The 22834-nt window shown below is 43.3% G+C and overlaps 1 protein-coding gene across 1 annotated transcript in view; it reads right to left on the bottom strand.

The window, feature by feature from the left end:
• DOCK2 (dedicator of cytokinesis 2) overlaps positions 1-22834 on the bottom strand; it is a 412382-nt gene that overhangs the window by 35557 nt on the left and 353991 nt on the right. The window contains exons 33-37 of the mRNA XM_036884746.2: positions 19545-19693; positions 12441-12526; positions 6248-6404; positions 4304-4344; positions 112-202 (exon numbers count right to left, since the gene is read on the bottom strand). Coding sequence (XP_036740641.2) covers positions 112-202; positions 4304-4344; positions 6248-6404; positions 12441-12526; positions 19545-19693 — 524 coding nt within the window. The remainder of the gene's footprint in view (positions 1-111; positions 203-4303; positions 4345-6247; positions 6405-12440; positions 12527-19544; positions 19694-22834) is intronic.

Raw genomic sequence — 22834 nt, 5'->3', positions numbered from 1 at the left:
ACAAAATTTACTTGGCTAACTCTTTTTCTTTTCTTTTTAAAAACTCTTTAATGTACTGTGAAGGCCCCATGGGGATTCCAGCACAAATCCCCTTTACTGGAAGGGCAGTACCTTGAGAAGCCAGGTGTGGAGAAGGAGAGTGTAGGCAGCCTCTGTGTAATTATCACAGTCCAGGTGAAGATCACGGAGTTTGTACAGGTACCTGTTTGGGGAAACATGTTGAGTTACCAAATGCAGTGATAAGGAGGCAGGAGGTAGGGCCAGGTAGGAGTCAGACAGCACAACTGGGTACCTCTTGCATGGGCGACAATGACAGCCCTTAGCATTGGTGGGCACTTAGTGTGTGACAGATACTATGATTAGCATTTTGAATGCATAGATCATTTAATTCTCATGGCAACACTGTGAGGTGGATTCGTTAAGAATTATCATTTCCAGATGAGAAAACTATGCTCTGGAGAAGTTGGGTATCATCCTATCAAGTATTCAACTCAATACCATTGAGTCTGGCCAATGCAATATGACAAGTAAGGAAAATTAAGGAAGGAGAGATGAATAACTCTTCAGAAGTCTGTGTGAGTAAACGGAAGAGCTGGAATGCAATCCCAGGCTAATTGCCTTCAAAGTCCATGCTCTCTCTGGTCATTGTACCATTGCAAGAGAATGAACAAACCACGGTACTATAAAGGGCAGCTCCTATCCTCTCTTTAGTGTTCTCTGCAAAGTACATTGTCTAGTAAGAAAAGGAAGTGGACCTAGAGATTGGATATTCATGTGTAGGCCTTGAACTGTCAGCAGGAAGAATCTGCTATTTGACCATAATCACATTTCCACTTCCAATCCCTTTGCAATGGGAGGTTCCAGTTCTGAACCATGGGATGACTCTACAGTTTAGGGGTGTTGAGGACAGAAACAAAGGAAGGGCTCTTTGGTCAATTCTTAAATATTTGATACAGAATAGGTATTAAGGGGCAGCGAATTAACTTTTCTGTGCCTTAGTTTGCTCATCTGTAAAAAGACAATGCTCGAAGAACCTTCCTATAGAATTGCTGCACATATAAAAGTCTAAACAGATAACACATTGAAGGCTCAATGAAAGCTAGCATTGTTGTTAATAAATGCAAGTATGCACTGAAAGTGATTAGTCCATAGCCAGCACTGAACAATGATGGCTATTATCTATTATTACTGTGAACTAGGTTCTTCTACAAGACATTCCCTCCTGCCACTGTTGGAAACAGAGTTCATAGCCAAAGAACTACTGCTTTAGAAACCTGCATGTCATCAGGATCATTTATTTAAATCCGATTCTTAGAATTTGGTGAAGGGAAGATGCTGTGATAGGATGTCCTTGGTCCCTTCCTATAAAAGGAAAGGTATTCTCCATAATCATTCCAAGATTCTGTCCTGACTGCCTAACAACAGGGAATAAAGACATTTCAAGTATCTGTGTTCAAAGAAGGTCTTAATGCTTACTTAGACTTGATTTCTCTTAGAAGAAATTTTTCTGCACAAAATGTCACTGGAGGAGGAGCTGACATTTAATATCCCTGGCCACATGAAACATGGCTGGCAGGCTGAATGTGGGTTGCCTGACCTCTAGGTAGGGAATGTGAAAGACTTTTTTCAGGAAGAAAGGTCACCTAGGGGTTTTTGATAACTAATGAGCCAGGACACTCTAGTGACCTTTTGCTTATTCATTTATTTAATTGGCAAAGTTGTCTTGAGCACACAGACTGTACCAGGCACTAGAGATAAATGGTGGCAAAAGCAGATACCATTCTCAGGGTTTGGAATGTATCATCTAGGAAAAGAGACAGATGTGAATCAAATAATCAAATCAATAATTCTAAAAATACAGCTGTGTTCAGTGCTGTCTAGGAGAATATGGTACTATGACATCAGGACTTATCTAGGTGGGTAGAGGAGGGACTTCCAGAAAGGTTTCCATAGTGTGACAGTTGGCTAGGATCTGAAGGTAAGGGGATGAAAATATCTTAGGTAAAAATATTCATTCATTCATTCATCATGCATCCAACAAGTGGGTACCCTAAATATTATATCGAATCATCCTTCCAACAATCCTTTTGTAGATAAGAAAACTGAGATCTATGTTAAAATAGACAGCAAGAAATAGACAGAACCAGGTTTCAACACCAACTATTTCTGCCTCAACAGGCGTGGCCATACCACTCTGCTCCCCACCTCTGATCTCCTCTGATCAATCAGTTATCAGTGAAATTGCACATGGCCTGCACATGGGAAGTGTTGAGCCTGTGGTCTACCTTTGGAAATTTCTATGTACATGGCTGAATTTGGTCCCTTAGAGATAGTTGGGTCCAAAAACCTTGGAGAGAAAAGCCAGAGAAACAACTTCCCTGTTATTTTCAACTCTTTAATCAGCCAAGGCATCCTCTCCTCTCCCTTGTCAATTCAAGAGTTTGGTGATCTATTACAGAGCCCAAAGGAAGACATCCTGATGGGCTTGACTAGGGATTCAAACACAAACACCTGCAGATGACAGGTGGGCAGCTTGAGTGAGGTGGATGGGGCGAAGCTCAATGGGGAATAGAGACAATGTCATGGCCTGAGCACTCCAGCTCCTTCAGGACAGGACAAAGGCCTAGTGTTGCCATACCTTCTGAGATTTCCAGGAGAAGAAGGAAATTTCAATTTTGATGTAAAATTTCTAGATTTTCAAATTTTGGCAACTAATTCAAAAATGTTTTTAAACACTATGCCTGCCAAACAGAACAGGTTTTCAGACTGTATCCTGTTTACAGTGTCTGGTTTAGGCAAATATGGTTTTCCTAGATTATTATAGGACTCAAATCTCCAAAGCTTATGGAGATCTGGGGTTTGCCATCTGTGTTTCTAAAATGGGAAGGAGAGAAAAGGGGTTAGAGGGGGGAAACCATGTGCCAGGCACTTTATCTATGGCATTCATTTAATCCTCAAAAGAGAAGATAGAATAGAAACAGTCTACAGCAGGGGAAGCTTAGCCCAGAAAGACTGAGTGACCTATCCAGGGTCACAGAGAAAACCAGGTGAAGATCCCAAGCCTTCCCAACCCCAGAGCTTTGTGCTACTACAATATGTTATGTCTAGTGATGTTATAAATACTGAGTTCAGGACAACCTATGGAATTATCTTTTATCCAAATGATAGTTCCTATTCCTGGAATAATGCTAAACTAAGTACCTAAAAATATCTGCAGTAATAGCAGAGTAGGTTCAGTCTTGGAGTCTCTGGTCTTTGATAGAATGGGTCAAAAGCCTTAAAAACACTGTGCTTGTTAACCTTCTGGTCAATTCCACTTTGTGGGCTCTTGTCCCATGAGGATATATGCCTATATATATGTATTTATATGTATATGTAAATGTATATGTATATGTATATGTATATCTATAGATTATCACTGTGCTATTTATGATAGAAAAAAGCTGATAACAAGTGTTCAACAATATAGGACTGGCTATATAAATTATATTATATTCTGGAAAGAGAACTTTATAGTTTCCTTAAGAATTATGTTGAAATAGATCAATAGACGTGGAATTCCTGTTAAAGAAAGAATAAATTATGAACAATATGGTCCCATTTTTTCAGAAATGTGCATGCATAGAATGTTATCTATATACAAATATAAAAGGATCTGGGAGTATGTGTGGATTATGGGAGTTTATTTCATTTTTTTGTTTTTCTTGTCTGTATTTTATAAGGCTGTTTTGGTAATAAGTATGCATTATTTTTGTAAAGAGTAAAAATAACAATAATAAAAACTTTGGAGAACAAAATATGAGATTCTGAGACAAACTGGGAGTTTTTTGCTTCAGGCTAATGTCCCCAAAAAAGCTTCATGATATATTCAAATAAATATCTTTTAAATGCTTACAAAGAAGCAGGTATCATGTATCCTGGTATCTTTTTCCCTTGGAACTGGGCTGGCCAATGGTTAACTACATGCCTTATAAATCCTGGAATGGGGCTTCACAGGCCAGCCCTAGAACAAATACAAATGCTATTTGCCAGCTCAACCCACAGGGTAGGCTAAGGGAAGTATGATCTGTAGAAACAGAAAAACAGCATGGCAGGCCGGAAGGCCTCCGAGTGGTCCTGGGGGCTGATTGTAGCAGAGTAGAAGGATTGAATCTGGGAAGATTGACAGGAATCAGAACACAGAGTGACAGAGTATCAAGACTATACGTTCAAATTCTATCCTGAAGGCAGTGGGGAGCCACTGGTGGATACTGAGCAGGTGAGTGGCACAGCAGGTACGGGTTTTAGACAACAAAAATCTTACCTTATGTACATCTCTTCCCGATTGTTATCCTTGTAGAAATTCTAGGTAGGGGAGGAAGAACAGTGATGAGTGTTTTTCCTTGCAGAGCAGCAGGGGTGGAAGGTGTAGTGGTAGAGATGAGAGGAAGATTGCTATTTACTGAGTGCCTTGAGATAGGAGCAAGAAATTTATTTCCCGAGAATGCATCAAACAGCCTCATTAGGAGATTCTGAAAGTCACTTCCCTGATCCTTGGACTATAAAGCGACAGAGGAAGCATCTCAGCCGCCATATCAGGCGTGCAGTTGAGCTACTTGCTGCACTGAGGTGGGCTGCTAAGAGTGAGGCAGTCCACTTAGACAGCATCTGTTATGAAAGGAGCCCAACTTGATGCTTAAAAGCTCAGACCCAGAACTCAGATGGGCCTGAAATGGAATTGGAGTCATAGTAATAGATCCCAGTAATAATAGCAGATCACAACTCCTAATAGTGCAGAACTATCAGGAGTTATGATGAGATTTCATAGCCCAAAACATTTAAACTAGAAGTCCGATTCCTCCTTCAGCTCAGGGGTCATTTAAACCAGCAGTGGTCCTGGGCTCCACCACCAGAGAGCCTAATTCTTGACATTTTTAAACAAGTCCTTACAATTCTGAGCCAGGAGGTTATGATCTGATGTGTGAACCACACATTGAGAAAATTCTGGTTTAATTCAGTGACACCCATGCACCTGAGGCTCAGAGAGGGAGAGCTGGTATGTTCTAGGGCACACAGCGGGCGGCAGAACCACACCAGACCTAGCTCTCCTGACAGCCCCACCTCTTACCCCAGGATCCTGTCCTCCTCTCTGATACCATGTTCAAGCCACAGGCTGAAAAGTAGCAGGGTCAGCTGCTGGTGGGACTGCCGGTCCCAAGCTTCCTCTCTGGCCAGAGTCTGACTGTTGAGGATCAATGTCTTCAGCTGCCTTCTGCCTCTCCATAGAGGAAAACAGCTAAACTCCTGGAGAACCCCTCTTCATGTCTTTACGTAAATTGGACCTGGTGGAGTTATCATGCTGTAGCAATGAATATCTTTCTGCTGTAATCAGGATTTTTAAACTACCCTTGGCATTTTAGAGAATCAATGGCAATATCTAGGCTCTTAAAAAGGAGCCCAGTTAAGGTAAACAGAAGTCACACAACAGAATGGCAGGGATAGGCTTTATATTTCTGGAGCATCGGGGCTGGCAAGGAGGTTGATGGGATGGATGCCACATGGCCTTTTGGTCAACTTTATTCCTTTAAACTATTGAGGGCGGACTGGTGTGGGTATGAAACACTGTGGTTGCTACTACCTGTCTCATGACCACTTCACAGGATGTATTTGGGAGCTGGCCTACCGCAGGTTGTGTGGTTAAGAACCTGGGTTTGGGATTAGCTGCTCTGGTTAGCCTGGCCCCTAGCTGTCTATAAAATATAGTTATTAGTATTACTCCATTCTGTAAGAGAAAGAAATTAACATATAGTAAGCATTTAACCATGGGCCAGGACTGTGCAACGTAATGGAACAGGTAGTGGTACTTTCTCTATAGAACAGATGAGCAAGCCAAGCCTTTAGAACACTTCCTTGACTTGTCAGTTCTATCAGTTATCAGAGGCAAAGTAGAACCCACGGGCTCTGTGACTTCAAGGCTCACAGTCTTAACCACTTCATCCTGCCACCTTCCTGTCATGTGATGTGTTAAGTGCTAAACTCATTCTCATTTCACATGTAAGGAAACTGAAGCAAAGGAAAGTGAAGTGATTGGCCTCAAGACACAGAGCCAGCAGATAGAAGAGCAGAGATTCAGTCTCACGTTTGCCTGATTTCCAAAGCCCTTAGCAGGAACGTCCTATGGAAAGCAATAGTGAAACTCAAAGCCAGGTCTGCCCCCAGGCTCTGGTCTGAACTTGGACCTTGGGGAGAGCTGGCCAGCCCCACATACCAGCAGGTTCACAGTGCAGCTCATGCGGTTATCTTTGCTCTCGTCTGTCATCACGCCTCGGTAATCTAGCAGCTTCTCCAGGAGGCCTTTGACCAGGGTCACGAAATTCTCCACCGACTTGGAAATAGTTGGGTGCTCTATAGCACACTCCATCAGGCTGTGGGCAGGGATGGGAGGGCAGTGAGCTCACACCCAGCGGGGAGAGCATATGTCAGGGGTGAAATAAACCAATGAATCCAAGTTCCTCTGGTTCATGTGTTGGCTTATGTTATTCATTTATTCAATTACTTACTTATTTACACACTTATTTATCCATCAAATATAGCAAGTAGTTTTTTCCTTACCATCAGAATGGGAAAAAAATAAAAATAAAAATAAATTACCAGTGTGGACAATGGCATAGGGAAATGGCCGCTTTCAAACACCCACACTGGGAATAAATCAGTACAATGTTTTGGGTAGCAATTTTCACATCTATCAAAATTGTAAATGTATATATTCTTTGACCCAACAGTTCTGCTTTAGGGTATCTATTCTATAGAAATATTCCTGGAAGTATGCAAAGATATATTTATAATACTTATAAACTGTGTCTAAAAATGAAGTAGTTGGAACCACCTTAAATGTCAATAGGCAAATGGTTAAATAAATTAAAGCATATTCACAAACTGTAATTCTATGAAGCTATTAAAAAATATGAGAGACCAATATGTTTTGACACAAAAAGCTCTATAAAATATACAGTTCAGTGAGAAAAGAATTCTCAGAACAATATTTGTTCTTTTTATTTAATCAAGTCATATACAGCCTACCATGTCCTGGGTGTTACTATAAATATCTTACAGATTTTAACGGCTTTCCATCACATTTTTAGGAGAAAGGATGTTTGTAGTTGGGGGGACTAAGTCACAGAGAGATCAACTAACTTGTCCAAGGTCACACAGTTGATAAATATCAACATTCTGGCTCCAACGTCTGTGCTCTCAACCGCCAAATGCTGTATGTGAATGGAAATGCATGTATGAGTCATGTGTCTGCATTGAAAAATGTGCCAAATACGATCAGGAAGGATAAACACTAAACTCTTAATGGTGGTTGCTTCTGACAAGGGGTCTATGTAGGAGAATAGAGGAGGATAATGTTGTCAATTTAAATCTGCATATTTATTTGAAAAGTTCACAGTATTTGTTGTAATACTAATATTCTAAATTTTAAACGCAAAAACAAAAAATGTGACATTCCTTAAATATCTGTTAGGTGCGAAGCACTGTGCTAAGTATTGTGTGGGGTTAGGATGGAGAGTTAGAGACAAAATTAAAAAAGAAATCTAAAAAGAATCCTGCCTACCCTCAGGCAGCCCATAGGCTAAGTAAGGAGAGACAGATGGATTAAAATTTTGATTAACGATTGCTTCTCATTAATCATTTATTATGTACCAGATGCTGTACTAATCACTTTTTTGTAAGAAATCATCACAGTAATTCTGGTAAGTAAAAATTATTTCCCTCATTTTACAGATGAGGAAATCAAGGCTCATAGAGGTTAAATGACCCTCCCAATATCACTCTGGTAGTAAGTGGTGACCTTGGGGATCAAGTCAATCATTGTTCAGTACTTTCCCGCAGAGAAACATTTCGGTGTGTCCTCAGGTGTCTCCAGTAGACTGGCATTATCCAGGCTGCTGTTTCTGGCTACCCTTCCCCATGGCAGTTTAAATCCCAAGGGGTCCTAGGAGGGGACAGGTGACAGAGGCAAGGACCTCGGAGAGTCATTTCCTTCCAGAAGCCAAATCAGGCAGCAAAGAGGTAACATCTCAAACTGTGGCTGTGATCAGACAAATCCATTTTAGCCGTGGGAGAAGCACCTGTTCCCTGGCTCTTGGTGAGAGATGCCGATCGCCCTGTGATTGAGGCCTGTCTGGCCTAGTCCCAACAGTGCCTGACTCCTTCTGGTAGGGTCACTTCCAGCCCTGTTTCCTACTGTAATGATGAAGCTTCATCCCAGGGGTCAGGGCGCGATTCCCCACAGCCTCCCAGGCAGCTCATGCCCCGAAGGCATCTCCCTGCTGAGCACAGCCAGACCAGTGGTTCTCCGCCATGATGGTAGACTCACCAGGGGAGCATTTACAAAGCTCAGTGCTCGCTCTAGGTCAATGACTTTGTCTTTGGGAGTGGAAACCAGGCAGTAGTATTTTGTTTTTTTAAGTTCTTTAGGTGATTCTGCCATGCAGCCAACATTAGAAACAACTGGGTTAGTTGAATGCTCTGCACGCCCCAGTGTCCAAGGGAATTGCCTGGGCACTGTGCTCATTCTGATTTAGCAGGGCTGGTGGAGAGCCTGAAATTCTGCATTTCTATCAAGTTTTCAGGTGCTGCAGATGCTGTTGGTCCTTGTAGAAGACAGGGTTTAGAAAAACAGTCTTGGCTTTCTTAGTCTCTCTAATCTTTAGGCATGAGGTAAGAAGGCTGCTTATATATGGTCTTGGATTGGTGAGGTGGAGTGGTGGACTGGTTTGAAATCACCCATCTGCTCACCCTCCACCCTCCACTATCCATCCACTCAACACGGACTGTTCTAGGAACTAGATTCAGTGTCATGACACTGATCAGGAGGTCACAGTCTAGCAGACATAGACATAAAACTAACCACAATATATAGTTATACTACCACTTATTGAGTATTTCCTGTGTTCCAGCTGCTATGCTAAGCCCATTTCATTGATTATCTTGTTTAACACTCACAAAATCTCCTTACCTCAGGCATCATTAAAACCCTGAGTTTACAGATGAGACACGAGACTCCATGGGCTGGGTTCTAATCTTGGTCCTGCCAGGCTGACACAGTTGTTCCTCTCCTTTGGGTCCCACAATGGAGTACACATGATAATAAAAAAGAGCTGTGGGCATCTGCAGCTGAGGCAGGTAATTCCTCACTCAGCGGATGGGGCGTGGCCGAGCCCTTGCCCTTTCCTCTGGGCTCCTGCCTTGAGGAGACTGGAGGGGGCTCACACCTCCCCCATGATTAGCGATCAGCATTGCCTTCGCAGGGAGGAGCCCAGCCCACACTGTCAGTGCCAACAGACAGGATTTTCACGTATTCCTTTAAAAACCAGGTATGGATTGTCTCTTTTGACAGATCTTTCAGGTACTGAACTGGTTGGGTGGGATCCAGTTCCCCAAAACACACCTTCTCTGCCACTTTCAGCCTTCTAGAAAATCCCCTCACCACTTCTAGTAAAATTCCAAGGCAGTTGGAATACAGGCGTATGAAAAGGAGTGTGTCTCATTATCCCATTGTGTGGGATCCTCACTTTGAGACAGATGTGGCCTAATCGGGGTGGGCACCGAGGACGGCTCTGAGGATAGGGAGGAATGGGATGTTATGGTAGGTTGTCTAGCTTGTGTACTGCACAAGAGCACAGGAGGGCTGAAATTCAGCCCCACTCTGTGCCCTAAGCCTTGCACCCTAATGCAGGGCTACATACAGCTCCCTCAGGAATGGAAGCCCTGTTCTGTTCACAAAGACCACTGAATTGCCAAGCTGTGTGCCTGTAGGATTGTATCTGCCCAGAGCAGGCCCTATATTTCAGTGGAGGCCCTGAATGAGGGGCTGAAAAGAAAGGCTGGAAGAAATGAGGATAGTACTAGCCTGGAGTAAAAGTGACTTGGCTCATTGCTTCAAATAACCACCTCAGTGTCTACCCAGAGAATAATAAGAAAGCTAATATTTCTGGACTACCTGTTAGGCACCAGAAACTATGCCAAGCATTTTTACATGACTTTTCTTATAGAATCTCAACAAAACTCTAAGAGCTGAGTACTATTTTTATCCCTATTTTTCAGATAAGGAAACTAAGGCTCAAAAAGCTCAAAGGAAGGAGCAGGGACTGGGCCCCTGGATGTTCTGATGGGGCCCTAACTCCTTGGTTTGGACTTGATTAGTTTTGTAGAAATTATTCACACCTCTATCTCAGTAGAAAAATAATAGCTGTTTTTAATTTCCTTGATCTCTAAGTGCTCCTTTTGTAAATAATCACTCAGGAAGGATTTGAAAATCCTGCTGATCATCTGAAGACTGCTGCACAGCCCCACCTGCTTACAAAAATGGAAATTGCCAGCACTGTATATGGTTTCGTTCGGGTCAACATTTAGCTTTTCCTTCTTAGACCTTCAAGGTAAACATTGATTCAGGAAAAATGTCACTTTTCCCCTGGGCAGTCTCTCTACCTACCAGAGAAGCAGGCAGTGGGTTTCTCCTGGCTGAGGCATTTGCATTCTAGGTGTTTAGTGAGGGCTGTGCACAGTGATGGGAGGGGGCGGGGCAGCTGGGATGGCGCTGCCGAGGACTCCACTCTATCCCTGGGCAGGGAGCAGGCAGGGCCATTATGGGGGCTGGACAAGGCCTTGTTTGCTTTTGCTGTTAAAGTTAGAACACTGAGAAAGGATTGGGGGAAGAATCCAAAATGAGAGTTATACCACGGAATCATACATATCAGAGAATAAACAACTAAGAGGAAATTTGGGATGCCTAAGCCACATTCCTAAACCTTGGAAGGAGCCCTTACAGGGGAAAGGGGGCATTTACCATGGCGTCAGAGACAGAAATAGGGAATCAGGCAACGGAGCAAAGTATGTTTTTATTTACTGAGCTTTTACCTTCTGTGTGTTAGATGCTTTATAGTTATTCAGCATTTAAAACAACCACAGGAAGCTTATCTCCCCCATTTTACAGATGGAGTTACTGAGGCCAAAGATGTGTAACTGGCCCGATGTTGTACAGCTGCTAAGTGGTGCAACCAGGATTAAAACCCAATGTCTTTCCCGAAGGATATACAGTTGGCCAATATGCACACAAGAAGATGCTCAATATCATTAGCCATCAAGGAAATGCAAATCAAAATGACATGAGATATCACTTCATACTCAGTAAGATGGTTACAATCAGTAAGACAGATATTAACAAGTGTTAAGGAGGATGTGGAGAAATTAGAACCCTCACACACTGCTGGTAGGAATGTAAGTGGTGCATTTACTTTGGAAAACAGTCTGATAGTATCTTGAGAAATTAAGTATAGAGTTACCATATGACCCAATGATTCCACTCCTAGGTAACCCAAGAGAATTGCAAACATACATCCACACAAAAACTTGTACATGAATGCCACAGTAGCATTATTCCTAACCATCAAAAGTGGAAACAGCCTAAATGTCCATCAACGGATGAGTGCATAAATAAAATGGGGTGTATCCAAACAATGGAATATTATTTGGCAATAAAAAGAATGAAGTACTCACAAATGGTACAGCATGGATAAATCTTGAAAACATGCTATGTGAAAGAAGCCAGTCACAAAGGACCACATATTGGATGTTTTCATTTATATGAAATGTTCAGAATAGACGAATCCATAGAGACAGGAAGTCAGGGGGGACAATGGCTAAGGGCCATAGGGTTTCTTTTGGGAGGTAGCAAAATGCGCTAAAATTGGTTGTGGTCATGGTTGCATAACTCTATAAATATACTAAAAGCAATTGAATTGTATACTTCAGGTGAATTGTATGATATATGAATTATATCTCAACATGCTGTCAAAACAAAACAAGTGTCCTGACTCCAAGTTCAGTGCTGTGCACTGTCCACTGAGTCACCCGGACCTGTGAGCTAGAGGCAGGCAGAACTGGGTTCGAGTCTTAACTTGTCCACTTGACTAGCTTGTCCTAGTTTTCTCAGACAAGACAGTTTCCCTGAGCCTCTGTGAAATGGGCATCAAAGAGAGTAAACCCAACCAAACAGGACTCTACCGCAGAGCACCTAGCAAAGTACCCGTGCACTGCATGGTCTCTATGCATGTTGCTCATGATCAATATCTGCCAAGGATTAAAAAAGAAAAAAGGGAAAAGTAGCAAGAGTTATTCCACAGTTAAGAAAAAACAAAAGCAAACATTTTGGTGGATTAATTCCCTATTTCCAACACAGCAAAGTTTCTTTTTATCTGGCCTATTCCATCAATATTAAAGAAATAGCCATTTCAGAGAGATTTGAGGTTTCTTCTAAAAATGGAGTTTTCCCAATACCCAAGGGCTGCCCAACTGATCTTCAGAAAAGGGCAAAGCCATTGCAGCCCCCCAGAGTTCTGCACCTTCCAGCCTCCGGCCGCCTCTCCTGGCTCCTCCCACACTGGGTCTGAACTTACATTGACTCCAGCAGTTGCATGTACTGCTCGTCCCCTCGGCCTCCTTCCACCTCATGGTCCAGTTTGAGGATGATTTCATTTTCAAACTGAAGAAGTAGGAGATGAAAAATCAATAAAAATAACATCAGAAGGCTGAATGTTGAAATGTCAATTCATTATTTTAACCAAAGCTTTAGGGGACACCCGTCATGTCCCAGGCTTAGTGCTAGAAACTGGGAGTGCAAAATGGAACAGCATATTATGTCCACATTTTAGTAGTTCCCAGAGAGCGGAGAAGAACAATAGATGAGTACTAGAATAGAAAGACAGACATGAGAGAGAGAGAGAGAGAGATGGGAAAGGGCAGAGGGCACAGCATGTGCTAAGGCATAGAGGTATGTGACAGAGTATTGCATCTTCAGGGAATGGTATTTTGTCATGGGCAACTATAATTTCTGCCCTCCTAGCATTCCTTTCTCCTTATTTTGGTGACCACACTGGCCCTGTCTCGGTCTGGGGGACTCAAATAAGCTGACCATACTTCCATAGCTCTAGGTATAGGTACATGACCTGGGCCTAGTTCTCAGTCATATCTTTCATTATCTAGCCACTAAGATTTATAATAAAGGCCCAGGCTAAGCCAGTGAGACTCAAACCTGAAACTTTGTTGGAACCCTTAGCAAAAAGAGTTTTCTGCTCTTGAAGTTGGGAAGTTGTAAGCCTGAGGCTACTGGAGATGATCACAGTGAAAGAGCCTGCCTGGGAGGATATATGACATATGATACAGAGGAAAGCAGAGAAGAGGAGATGAAGATAGACCAAAACCTGATGCCATTTTTTGAGCCCCTGGATACAGCCATATATGAAGTTGTCATATTTACATGAGCTGCTGCCTGAGAAATTGGTTGAAAACTATAATGGTCAGAGATCAGACTAGTTAAGTCATCTGAAAGTATGTACCTGTGGTTCCACCAAATCTTATTACACTGAGGCTAGAGAGTATTCGGTCTCCCTACTTTCAATATCAAGAAGCAACTTAACTAGCTGAATTTATAGCTTATTCAATATTTTGAAGGGCAGTGCATCTTTCACACGGCTGTAATGCAAAACAGTTTGTACTTTCTTAATACTGTACCCTGATGAATCCATCCAAATCATGCAGTCCACCCCTCTTCCATTTTATCACTGAATGAGAAACTGATCCCTGGAGAAGAGAAGGAGGTCTTTGGTGAAGATCACTAAGGTCAAGGGAGCCCTTGGGCACTTAAAATAACTCCATCAGGTCTGCAGGCCAAGGAGTGCCTTTGAGTGTGAAAATACATGAATAGCAGACAGTCTCTCCTTGGCACCATTCCTCAGAAAGTGTCAATTATTACAGAAGAAGTAGAGGCTCAGAGAGTGAAAGTGACTTGTCGAAAGTATCACATGAATGGCAGAGACCTTCATCAGGCTTTTTCCAGTGCACAAAGGATCAAGCTGAGTCCAGTTAGTTGGCATCTTTAGGTGATGAAAGCTAGGGACCAGGCTCACTTTCCTCCAGGTTCACATATCATCTGTGGTGCCATTGTTCTCTTACTTTTGTGTGCTGAGGGCCAAGGGAAAGGACCAGAAGCTTGTGCTGATATAGCACAAATGAGAAAGAATTTCTTGTGAGTTTCCACTGTTGAGGAGGATATATGGAAGGAGATACACAAAGCCTGGCAGATGAGTAGGGCTTTGATAAGTGTGAAGAGGAAGGGCACTGCAGATGAGAGGGATTGATGAGCAAAGGTATAGAGGTGGGAATGCGGAGAAAAATAAGGAGAGAGTTTAGTTGGAGCAGAGAGTTCAAGAAAGAAAGGAAAGAAATAAGAACAGAGACCTAGATGGGGACCAGTCCAGCAAGGCTGCCAGTCTGCACATGAATTATGCCTCTTCTATGATGCATTTTGTTAATCATTTCATACATGTCAAGTATTATCCAGAGTTGGGGGCTGGGTGCTATCATGAGCAGAGATGTCTACTGGGCCAATCCTAGGGTAGGAAGAAATACAGTTGTGGGACTCTAAGAGTGGGCTCTGGTGTTAAACTGTCTAGCTTTAAACATCTGCTCCATTCCATCCCATCTGGGGAAAACTAGTAGGTCTTTCCAATTCTCAGAGTCCTAGTTTATATCAGAGGTCAGTAAACATTTTTTGTAAGGGGCCAGATAGTAAATATTTTAGGCTGTGCAACTCAGACAGTCTCTGTCTCAATTATTCAGCTCTGCTGTTGTAGCACAAAAGCAGCCTCAGTCATTCATAAACAAATTGGCATGGCTGTATTCCAATAAAACTTTATTTATAAAAAGAGGTGGCAGGGCAGATTTGGCCTGCAGGCCTGAGTTTGTCAGTCCCATATCAGTATTAATAGGCATACTAATAGAACCTACCACATGGGGTAGTTAGGACTGGAGGAGATTTTAAGCTTCAAGTATGAGGGGAGTGCATAGCCCAGGTATGAGCTGGGCCTGCTCATTTTCTTAGGAGTACTGCTAATGTTATTCCTGCTGAATGCTACTGGAAAGCAGCTCCAGGGGAGAAAACCAGGCCTTTTTCCTGTCTGAGTTGTTCACTGGTAAATGTTGGCACAATTCCTCCTCGTGAGATGAACTTTCCTTTGGAGCTGAGAATGGATGGGGTAAATAAGCACTTGTCTCAGGGTCACAAAAGAGCCTGCGGGGAGGGAAATTACCGGGTGCCAGCAATTCTGCAGAGCTGGGTGATGCCTTGCCATGCCCAAGCCCTCTGGTGGGGGGTTGCGGGGCTTAGAGAGTGAAGGTCTCAGTCAGACGTCTCCTAGGGCAGACTGTGGCCCGTCCTACTCCCTGGCAGGTGCCGTGCTCAGAAGTGCCTATGACCACAGCTTTTGGCGTCAAACAGACTTGACTGGAGTTTTGCTTTGACTTTTTCTCAGCCATGTGGCCTTGGGGAAGTTGATAGACCTTTTTGAGGATCAGTTTTCTTATCTATTAAGTGACAATTTAAAACAGCACCAACTTAATATTGGTGCTGGCAAAAGTTAACAGGAAAACATATATGAAAGGCCTAGCACAGCACTTGGCCGTGGTAAGAGCATGGTGAGTAGTGTCAGCAATTGTCATGATGACTCTGTGAACACTGGCATCATCATGAGCGTCATGATCTCACGTGATCTTTAGAATAGCCAAGGGAGATACGTATCACTATTCCCATTTTATGCATGAGGAACCTAAGGCAAAGTAGGATGTTCATCTTGGGTTTCAAAGGGTGGATGAACTTGACCTGGGGTAGGTCGAAGGGGTCAGCATATGCTCCCCAATATATACTACACCATGCCACTGTGACAGGCATCACCCCAAACACTGTCACTGTGCAGAGTTTAGGATGAAGCTCTGGCTCCTCCAAATGAATCCATGTTCATCACTGCTACACAACTGGGTATTGAGGGGCCTTGGGTTGGCCACTGCGGCTAGCATGGCCAATACCCTAATCTGGGTGACGTGCTTGCTGTTCTTCCCACTTGGGGCTGAGGCATATCAGTTCTCCCACTTAGCATGATGACACCACAGGGCTTGATGTAAGCTGGGAGCAAAGGGCCTGCTAAGTCTTCTTCTTGGCTCTGCTATTTTCTTTAAGAAATCTACATTTTAGAAGGGGAACTCAATTACCTTCCTGGTGCCTGGTTCATCTCTTAGCTGATTATTTTGGCATCATACACTAATGCTGGCCTGCACACAACTCCTGGGCTTCAGACCCCAGTGCTGGGGTTCACTCTGGATCTGGCATCAGGGCTGCCTGGGGCTCACAGGGGCCTTGCCCCCTCCTTTTCCTGGGAACACTTTCCATGGCTGCTTACTCTTAACCAAGCAACCATGCTTGGGTCTGCTCTTCCCACAGCTGAACTCCCACCAAGCATGCCAGCTGTTTTTCACATGGGAAGCCTCCTCATCAGTCAGCCTGATTGTCCTGTCTCCTTTGATAAGGGAGAAATGAAGAGAGGTACTTGGGAAACGTTCTTACAATAAACACATGCCTGGAACAAGGAGCCCAATGATGACTCCATTCATGGAAATCAAGTTGGTACACATGGCAGGGATGCTGCAATAAGAAATCTTTAGGGCAGGAAAACCACATTACAGGCAATTCTTTGAAGCCAAGAGGCCACTGTCAGATTATAATCCAGAAATAATCAGAGCTTGCTTTTTTTTTGGACCTTGTGTACCATCAGATACATGGAGTGGCTTTTATGTACATCAGTGCCAGGACGCCTTCTGAGCCAGCTGGTGTGCATGCCCTGGGAGGGGGAGCCAACCCGAGGGTCAGCACGACGCCCTTCTTCTCATGTTGCGACCTTGTCACACATTCCCAGGTGTCACAGACTTTGCTTCCGCCTTGAAAGGCAGCAGAGTCCGCGCTGCTTTCAGACTTAGTACAAGGTTTCATCTTTCACTCCTCCCCTCACCCCAACTGGTTGGATATGGTATCTTTCTCTATCTGAACTCCTCAACCTGATTTCTTTCCAGGCTCTTTGCAGAGGGGACAGCAGGCCACTGGCATTTCTGGGACAAGAGAGCTCTTGCTAATTATCCCTGATGTGAGAGAGTGCCCTCTCACACCGGTATCATTACAGTTAACTACAGTTCTCCCTCAGCTTACCAGGGGGTTACCTTCCAATAAACCCATCATAAGTTGACAAGTCAAAAATGCATTTAATACACCTAACCTACTGAATATCATAGTTAGCCTAGTCTATCTTATACCTGCTTAGAATAGTTACATTAGCCTTAATTGGGCAAAATCATCTGAAACAAACCCATTTTATAATAAAGCATTGACTATCTGATGTAATTTACTGAGGACTGTATTATAAGTGAAAAATGGAATGGCTATATGGAGGCAGAATGGTTGTAAGTATATCAGTTGTTTACTCTTGTGACTGCAGTGTGGCTGCCTAGGAGCTACAGCTCAGCACGGCTGCCCAGCATCATGAGAGAGTAGCAAAAACTATATTACATATCACTAGCCTGGGAAAAGGTCAAAATTTAAAATTTGAAGTATGGTTTCTACTGAATGTACATCACTTTCATGCACCATCATGAAGTAAAAAAAATATAAGTCAAACCATCATAGGTTGGGACTGTCTATAGTCTCTTTTCCTTCTTAGAACAATGTTTTCCAAAGTGATTGACAGAATGGCACATTCAATAGATGTTTCTTGCACGAGTAAATCTGACAAATTAAATGGGTCTGTGTATTGCAGAATGCCTTAGTGCCTTGACTGAATTAATGTGCACTGGAAATCTCCAAGAGCAGTTACGATACACAGTGGATTCCAAAGATATTTAACCTTAAACCCTCTTTCCAAGAGCATCTGGTTGGGAAGGTGCTTCATGAACATATTTTGAGAAAGCTCTGCTGGAGAGGATGCTATTCATTCTTAGGCTCAGACACATCCTGCATGCTGTTGACGGCTGGATAATGCAGTGGGTGCAGCATGGCTCTGAGACCGCAGTGACCAGTGTGTCACAGCATCTGCTCTGCCTCTTCCTTGGTGTGTGACTTTGGGAAAGTGATTTCACTTTTCTAAGCCTCAATTTTTTCCTCCGTAAAGTGAGACTAATAATGCTACCTAACTCATGGGGTTGTAATAAAAAAAGATTACATGAACTAATATGTGAAAAGTCCTTACGGTTCCTGACACATAATAAACACCCTGTTTATGGCATCATCATTGTCATCAGCATTACTTTTGTTAGATGAGGATAAGGAAGATGAAGAAAAATGCTCAGAAATGAGTATATTATATACTGCACAACAGTATGTAATGATCGTGCCTCAGACAGATAAACTGGCATAAGAACAGAGAGCAAGGTCTCTTAAAGGATACAGCATTACAACGGGCTTTGCAGGATCAGTAGGAGTTTAGGTGTTGGCAGGCAGGACTGGGGTAATGGCAGAGAAGTAGCAGAAAGAAGCAACGCATGAAGGAGGATGCTCACCGGAGGCGACACAAGTCAGGTGTGCAGCGAAGAGAGCGGAGAATAGGTGAGATGGGGGAAAGAGCTGGAGATAATTGCTGACAAGTTTGACTGAAGGCCCAGGGCAAAGAAGGGCCCTGAATCCAGGATGAAGGCTTTGGACTTGATTAAGTGAGGCTCAGAGGACCAATGAGCAAGGGAGGGGTGAGATCCAGAAGGATTTTAAGGAAAGGAAATTTGGAATCGGCCTTGTAAATACCTAACTTAAGGAAAATTGTCAGTGGCCAGGAATGATATAGAATGAGAGGCAGAAACGCTGGGGAAGGGGGGAGAGGAGCCCATTGGGGTCGAACAAGGTAAGAAGGCAGGGTGGAGAGGACAGGCAGATGAGATCTGGGGAGCTGCTGAGGCTGTCCTGATAAGGCTGCCCAACCTTCCTAAACTGGGGGAAACCACTGGTCATTGCCAGGAACCTACTGTGGAAATTGTGCTGATTCTACTGGCAGAAGTTTCCATGATGACTGGGCCTAGGAAATGGTCTGCACCCTTCACAGTTGACTGGATTTTCAATGAAAATACATGGCCACTGACCCTTGCATTTTATACAAGTTGTTTGCTCCCTCCATGCTGGGGAAAGCCTGCTATTCCCATGACAGATCCACAGGTCTCTCCTGAGCAGCAGACCTCTGACACCATTTCCTGTCAACTCTGACACATGGCCCAGTGTGACACCCAGCAGGGTCAGCTTTTTCTAGGCAAAATAGATATTCCAAGTTGTCCCAGAAGAGGAAGTGCTAAACAGAGGTGGGTATGAGATGAGGGCAGGTGGGAGGGTGGGTGAGCTAAGCCCCTCAGGCACACTTTGAGGGCACTACTAGGTAGGAAAGTTGGATTCTTATACTACCAAGAAAGGGACCAAGCAGATACACAGCAAGTAAGTGCATTTTAATCTTGGCCTTGGGCAGAAAAGCATGATAGAATACTGACCAAATCGGATCTGCCAGCTCATTCAGGGCATATGAATAAATGACCCTATCCTATCATCAAGCCTCTGAATGAAGCTCAGGCAGATGAAACGAGGATATCATTATGTGGAAATGGGCTGGGGATTAGGGATGCTGGCATGAGTTTCCAGCCTCATTTTTTACCTTTTTGAAATCCCCATTCCTTTGATATTCACATAGCATCATGTCGAAAAAGATTGGTATGGTGGCTTTCCGGAGCTCAGCCTCAGGGATAAGTGTCATCTCTAATATAGGCCCCACCATGCCTGGGATGAAGCAGATTTTGTTCTGGCCTGAAAGAGAAAAGGGACATAGACACATAAAACAGTTTCATGATATGCAGGTCCTCCTCAGACCAAGCCTGGGAAAAGGAAAAAAGAGAGGCAGAATAGTAAAAACAATAGTTACCACTTACATAGTTGTTTGCCAGGGACCAAGTGCCATTTTGAACACTTTACATATATTAATTCCTGTAAGAGGTGCATGTATCATCCAGCATGAGCTCCTTCACTAAGGGTAATAACACAGGCGTGTGTAAAGCATGTCACTGTTTACCCGGTTTTCCACCTGCGTGATCTCCTTTGAGATGGAGCCCTAACAGAATATGTCAGGGCTGGCAAATCACAGGTGTTTGAAGGTATGCCTGTCTGCAGCACAAAGCATGTTTCTGAGATTTGGAAAACGTGCCTTTACTGTTTTGTGAAATAAGATAAGCAAAATTTACTACTAAGAATCTGTTACATTAGTACAGTCAGTTGAATAGTGACGGTTAAATCATCACTTTAGTATCAGATGACTTACAACCTCTCATGTTGTTTTTTGCCTCATTTCAGAACATTCCAGTAGCCCTCCCCTTGTTCTTGGCATTCTAGCTATGCTGGTCTGGTTCCAGTGCCACAAACTCACCCGGCTTCCTCCATGACCAGGCTTGTGCACACACTGCTCCTTGTTGATAAGAGTTTAAAGACAGTTTTCTCTACCTGTGCCCAATCATCCCCCTTTACCACATGAATTTTCCTGGATGGGTCCCACTAGATGGATGTGCTGAGAAAAGCCCTTTTCCCACATATCCATCCCACCCCAGCTGGGCCAGGTACTCTGTATTGGCTTCTTGTGTTGTGCTTTCTCCCTCAACTTTGCAATGATGGCTTTTTTGTGGGAGCATGTAAATAATGATAATCTTCCTCCACCACTGAGAACTTCATGAGAGTAGAGCCCATGTCTGTTCTCACCACTGTATCTGTGGCACTGAGCACAGGACCCCTTATATGCTCAATAAACATATGTTGAATGAGGAAAACAATATCTAGTTCCTACACTCACTAGCTATATGACTTGGGTATGTGTCTTATAAAAATGCAATATCAAAGCCCACTTGTTGAGAAGACCATGTGAAAATACGCCTGTGTGTACTTAGCAAAGAGCCCAGAAGAATCAGCATCCACAGGCATGGGTAGCATGTCTCAGTGGTTAAGGCAATGATTCTGGAGTTGGATTGCCTGGATTTATAAACTGATTCCATCCAAACAACTAGCTGTGTGATGTTGGGCAAGTTGATCTCACCTCTTCAGGCCTCAGGGTCCTCATCTGAAACATGGGAGAATAATAGTATTTATTTCATGGGGTTGTTATGAAAAATAAATGAATTACTATTTATTAAGTGTACATGGCACACTTCATGCAGTGTTAGTTTTACTGTTGTGATGTGTGGCCAAAATGAACGATGAAGGGCAGCCTTGCTGAGCAGAGTGAGTAGCAGGCCACCCAAATATAACATTAGATGAGGCAGAGAAGTGGAATGGAGACGGGTGCCTAGGAGGTGCAGGGGTTTCCCGGGGCCTCTGGGGCAGCCTATCCAAGCAACCCTGCCATGAAAGCTGACATGCAGATGTTTCATCACCAGAGGCCTCTTTCTCCTCTTGAGTTTTAGAGCCCAGGAAGCCCATCCTGGTTTTCTCCATTGTCACAACAAACACTGGTGGTCTCAACCTGGGCCAAAGAGTTCCTGGGCGTGCAGAAACTCAGGTGGTATGGTGTGTAGCCTGGCACTGTTGCTTTGATTAAAGCTGAGGAAAGGGGCCAAGAGGCAAGGCAGTAAGAAAATGGATTTTCATTCAGCCAAAATGAGGCTTAATTTTGGAGCATTTCCCCAGAATTCAGATAAAAAAAGGCACCATCCTAGGAATATCTTCAGTTACTGAGAATGAAGTGGTGAAGTCAGGCAGAGCTGAGTGAAATATAAAGAAACTTTTCTAGGATATCAGCTTCATTCTATAATGCATTTGGATACTTGAGCCTCCTGTCTTGCTTTGGCCTAAATAGAAAAAAATCTTACTTTCTGGCAGGTTTATAGTAATTGTTAATCTGGGTTTCTGATTTTGTTCTTCAAGATCCTTTAAACCCCCAGTAGGGTTTTAAAATTCAAAGTCAAGTGCAATAATAAGTAGAAGGTAAATGGGAAACTGTCAGATAAGACACCATGGAATGGAGAAATTGCTTATGCAACAAAGGCCTTTACAATACTGGAGGGCATTGGGTATGATAAGAATATATTTAAGATGGTTTAAAATAAAGAGCAGCCATGCAGTAGACCATGGATTTCTTGGATACTTTTGACCTGCCTTCTTTGTAGTCAGTTGAAGAGATGTTTGGAAGAATAGGGAAAAAGGAGATAGAATGGTGCTGAACTGTAAGTACAGTATGATCTCAGTGGCCCTTATAATGCTCCATGAAGAAATTTTATTCATCTACATCAAAACTGGAATTTCAGCACATTGAATTTGTGTTCAAGTAAGCTGAATGTGTGTATATGTGTGTCTTTATACACACAGATGCAAGCACACACACACACAGAACATAGTTGTGGCTAATTGAATGAAAACTCATTTGGAAAAAAAATCCTCATTCAAGAGACACACCTGCTGCTGTATTCAAAAAAAGGCAAATGAGGGAATCAGTGAGAGGGACTTTTTTCATATAATGGAAGCTGAATATCACTGGGAACAGATACCAATTAGAAAAGGCTTTTAAAGCACCAATAAGCCAGCAGGATAAATTCAAATACCGAATTACATAGGCTTTGGGAAAGGATCTGCTGGTAATGAGAGTGCAGAGAAGAGTTTAGGAGTGTGGATGGAAAGGAGTCCTGTGTGTCATCTGTGCAATGGTCTCTTCCCCCACCCCCCCGCAAGAGGAGACTGTAAGGTTGAATGCACAGAGTCTGAGGGCACGAAGGAGAAGAGCTGGTGAAACAGAAAGAAAGAAAAAAGGGAGGGTGGGAGGGAGGGAGGAGACAATTTTGTGGATGCAGCTGAGAATGGCACATCACTGACCTGACGAGGCTGACAGGGGATAGAAGGGGCACTCTTCTGAGAGTATAAGGCTCTCTAAAGGCTGGCACAGACTCTGAAATGAACATGGAGGAGAGTAAGTTA

The sequence above is a fragment of the Manis pentadactyla genome, chromosome 2 (genome assembly GCF_030020395.1).
Source record: "Manis pentadactyla isolate mManPen7 chromosome 2, mManPen7.hap1, whole genome shotgun sequence".
NCBI lineage: Eukaryota > Metazoa > Chordata > Mammalia > Pholidota > Manidae > Manis > Manis pentadactyla.
Note: the sequence above shows the minus strand (reverse complement) of the source record. Positions and strands in the feature narration are given on the sequence as shown.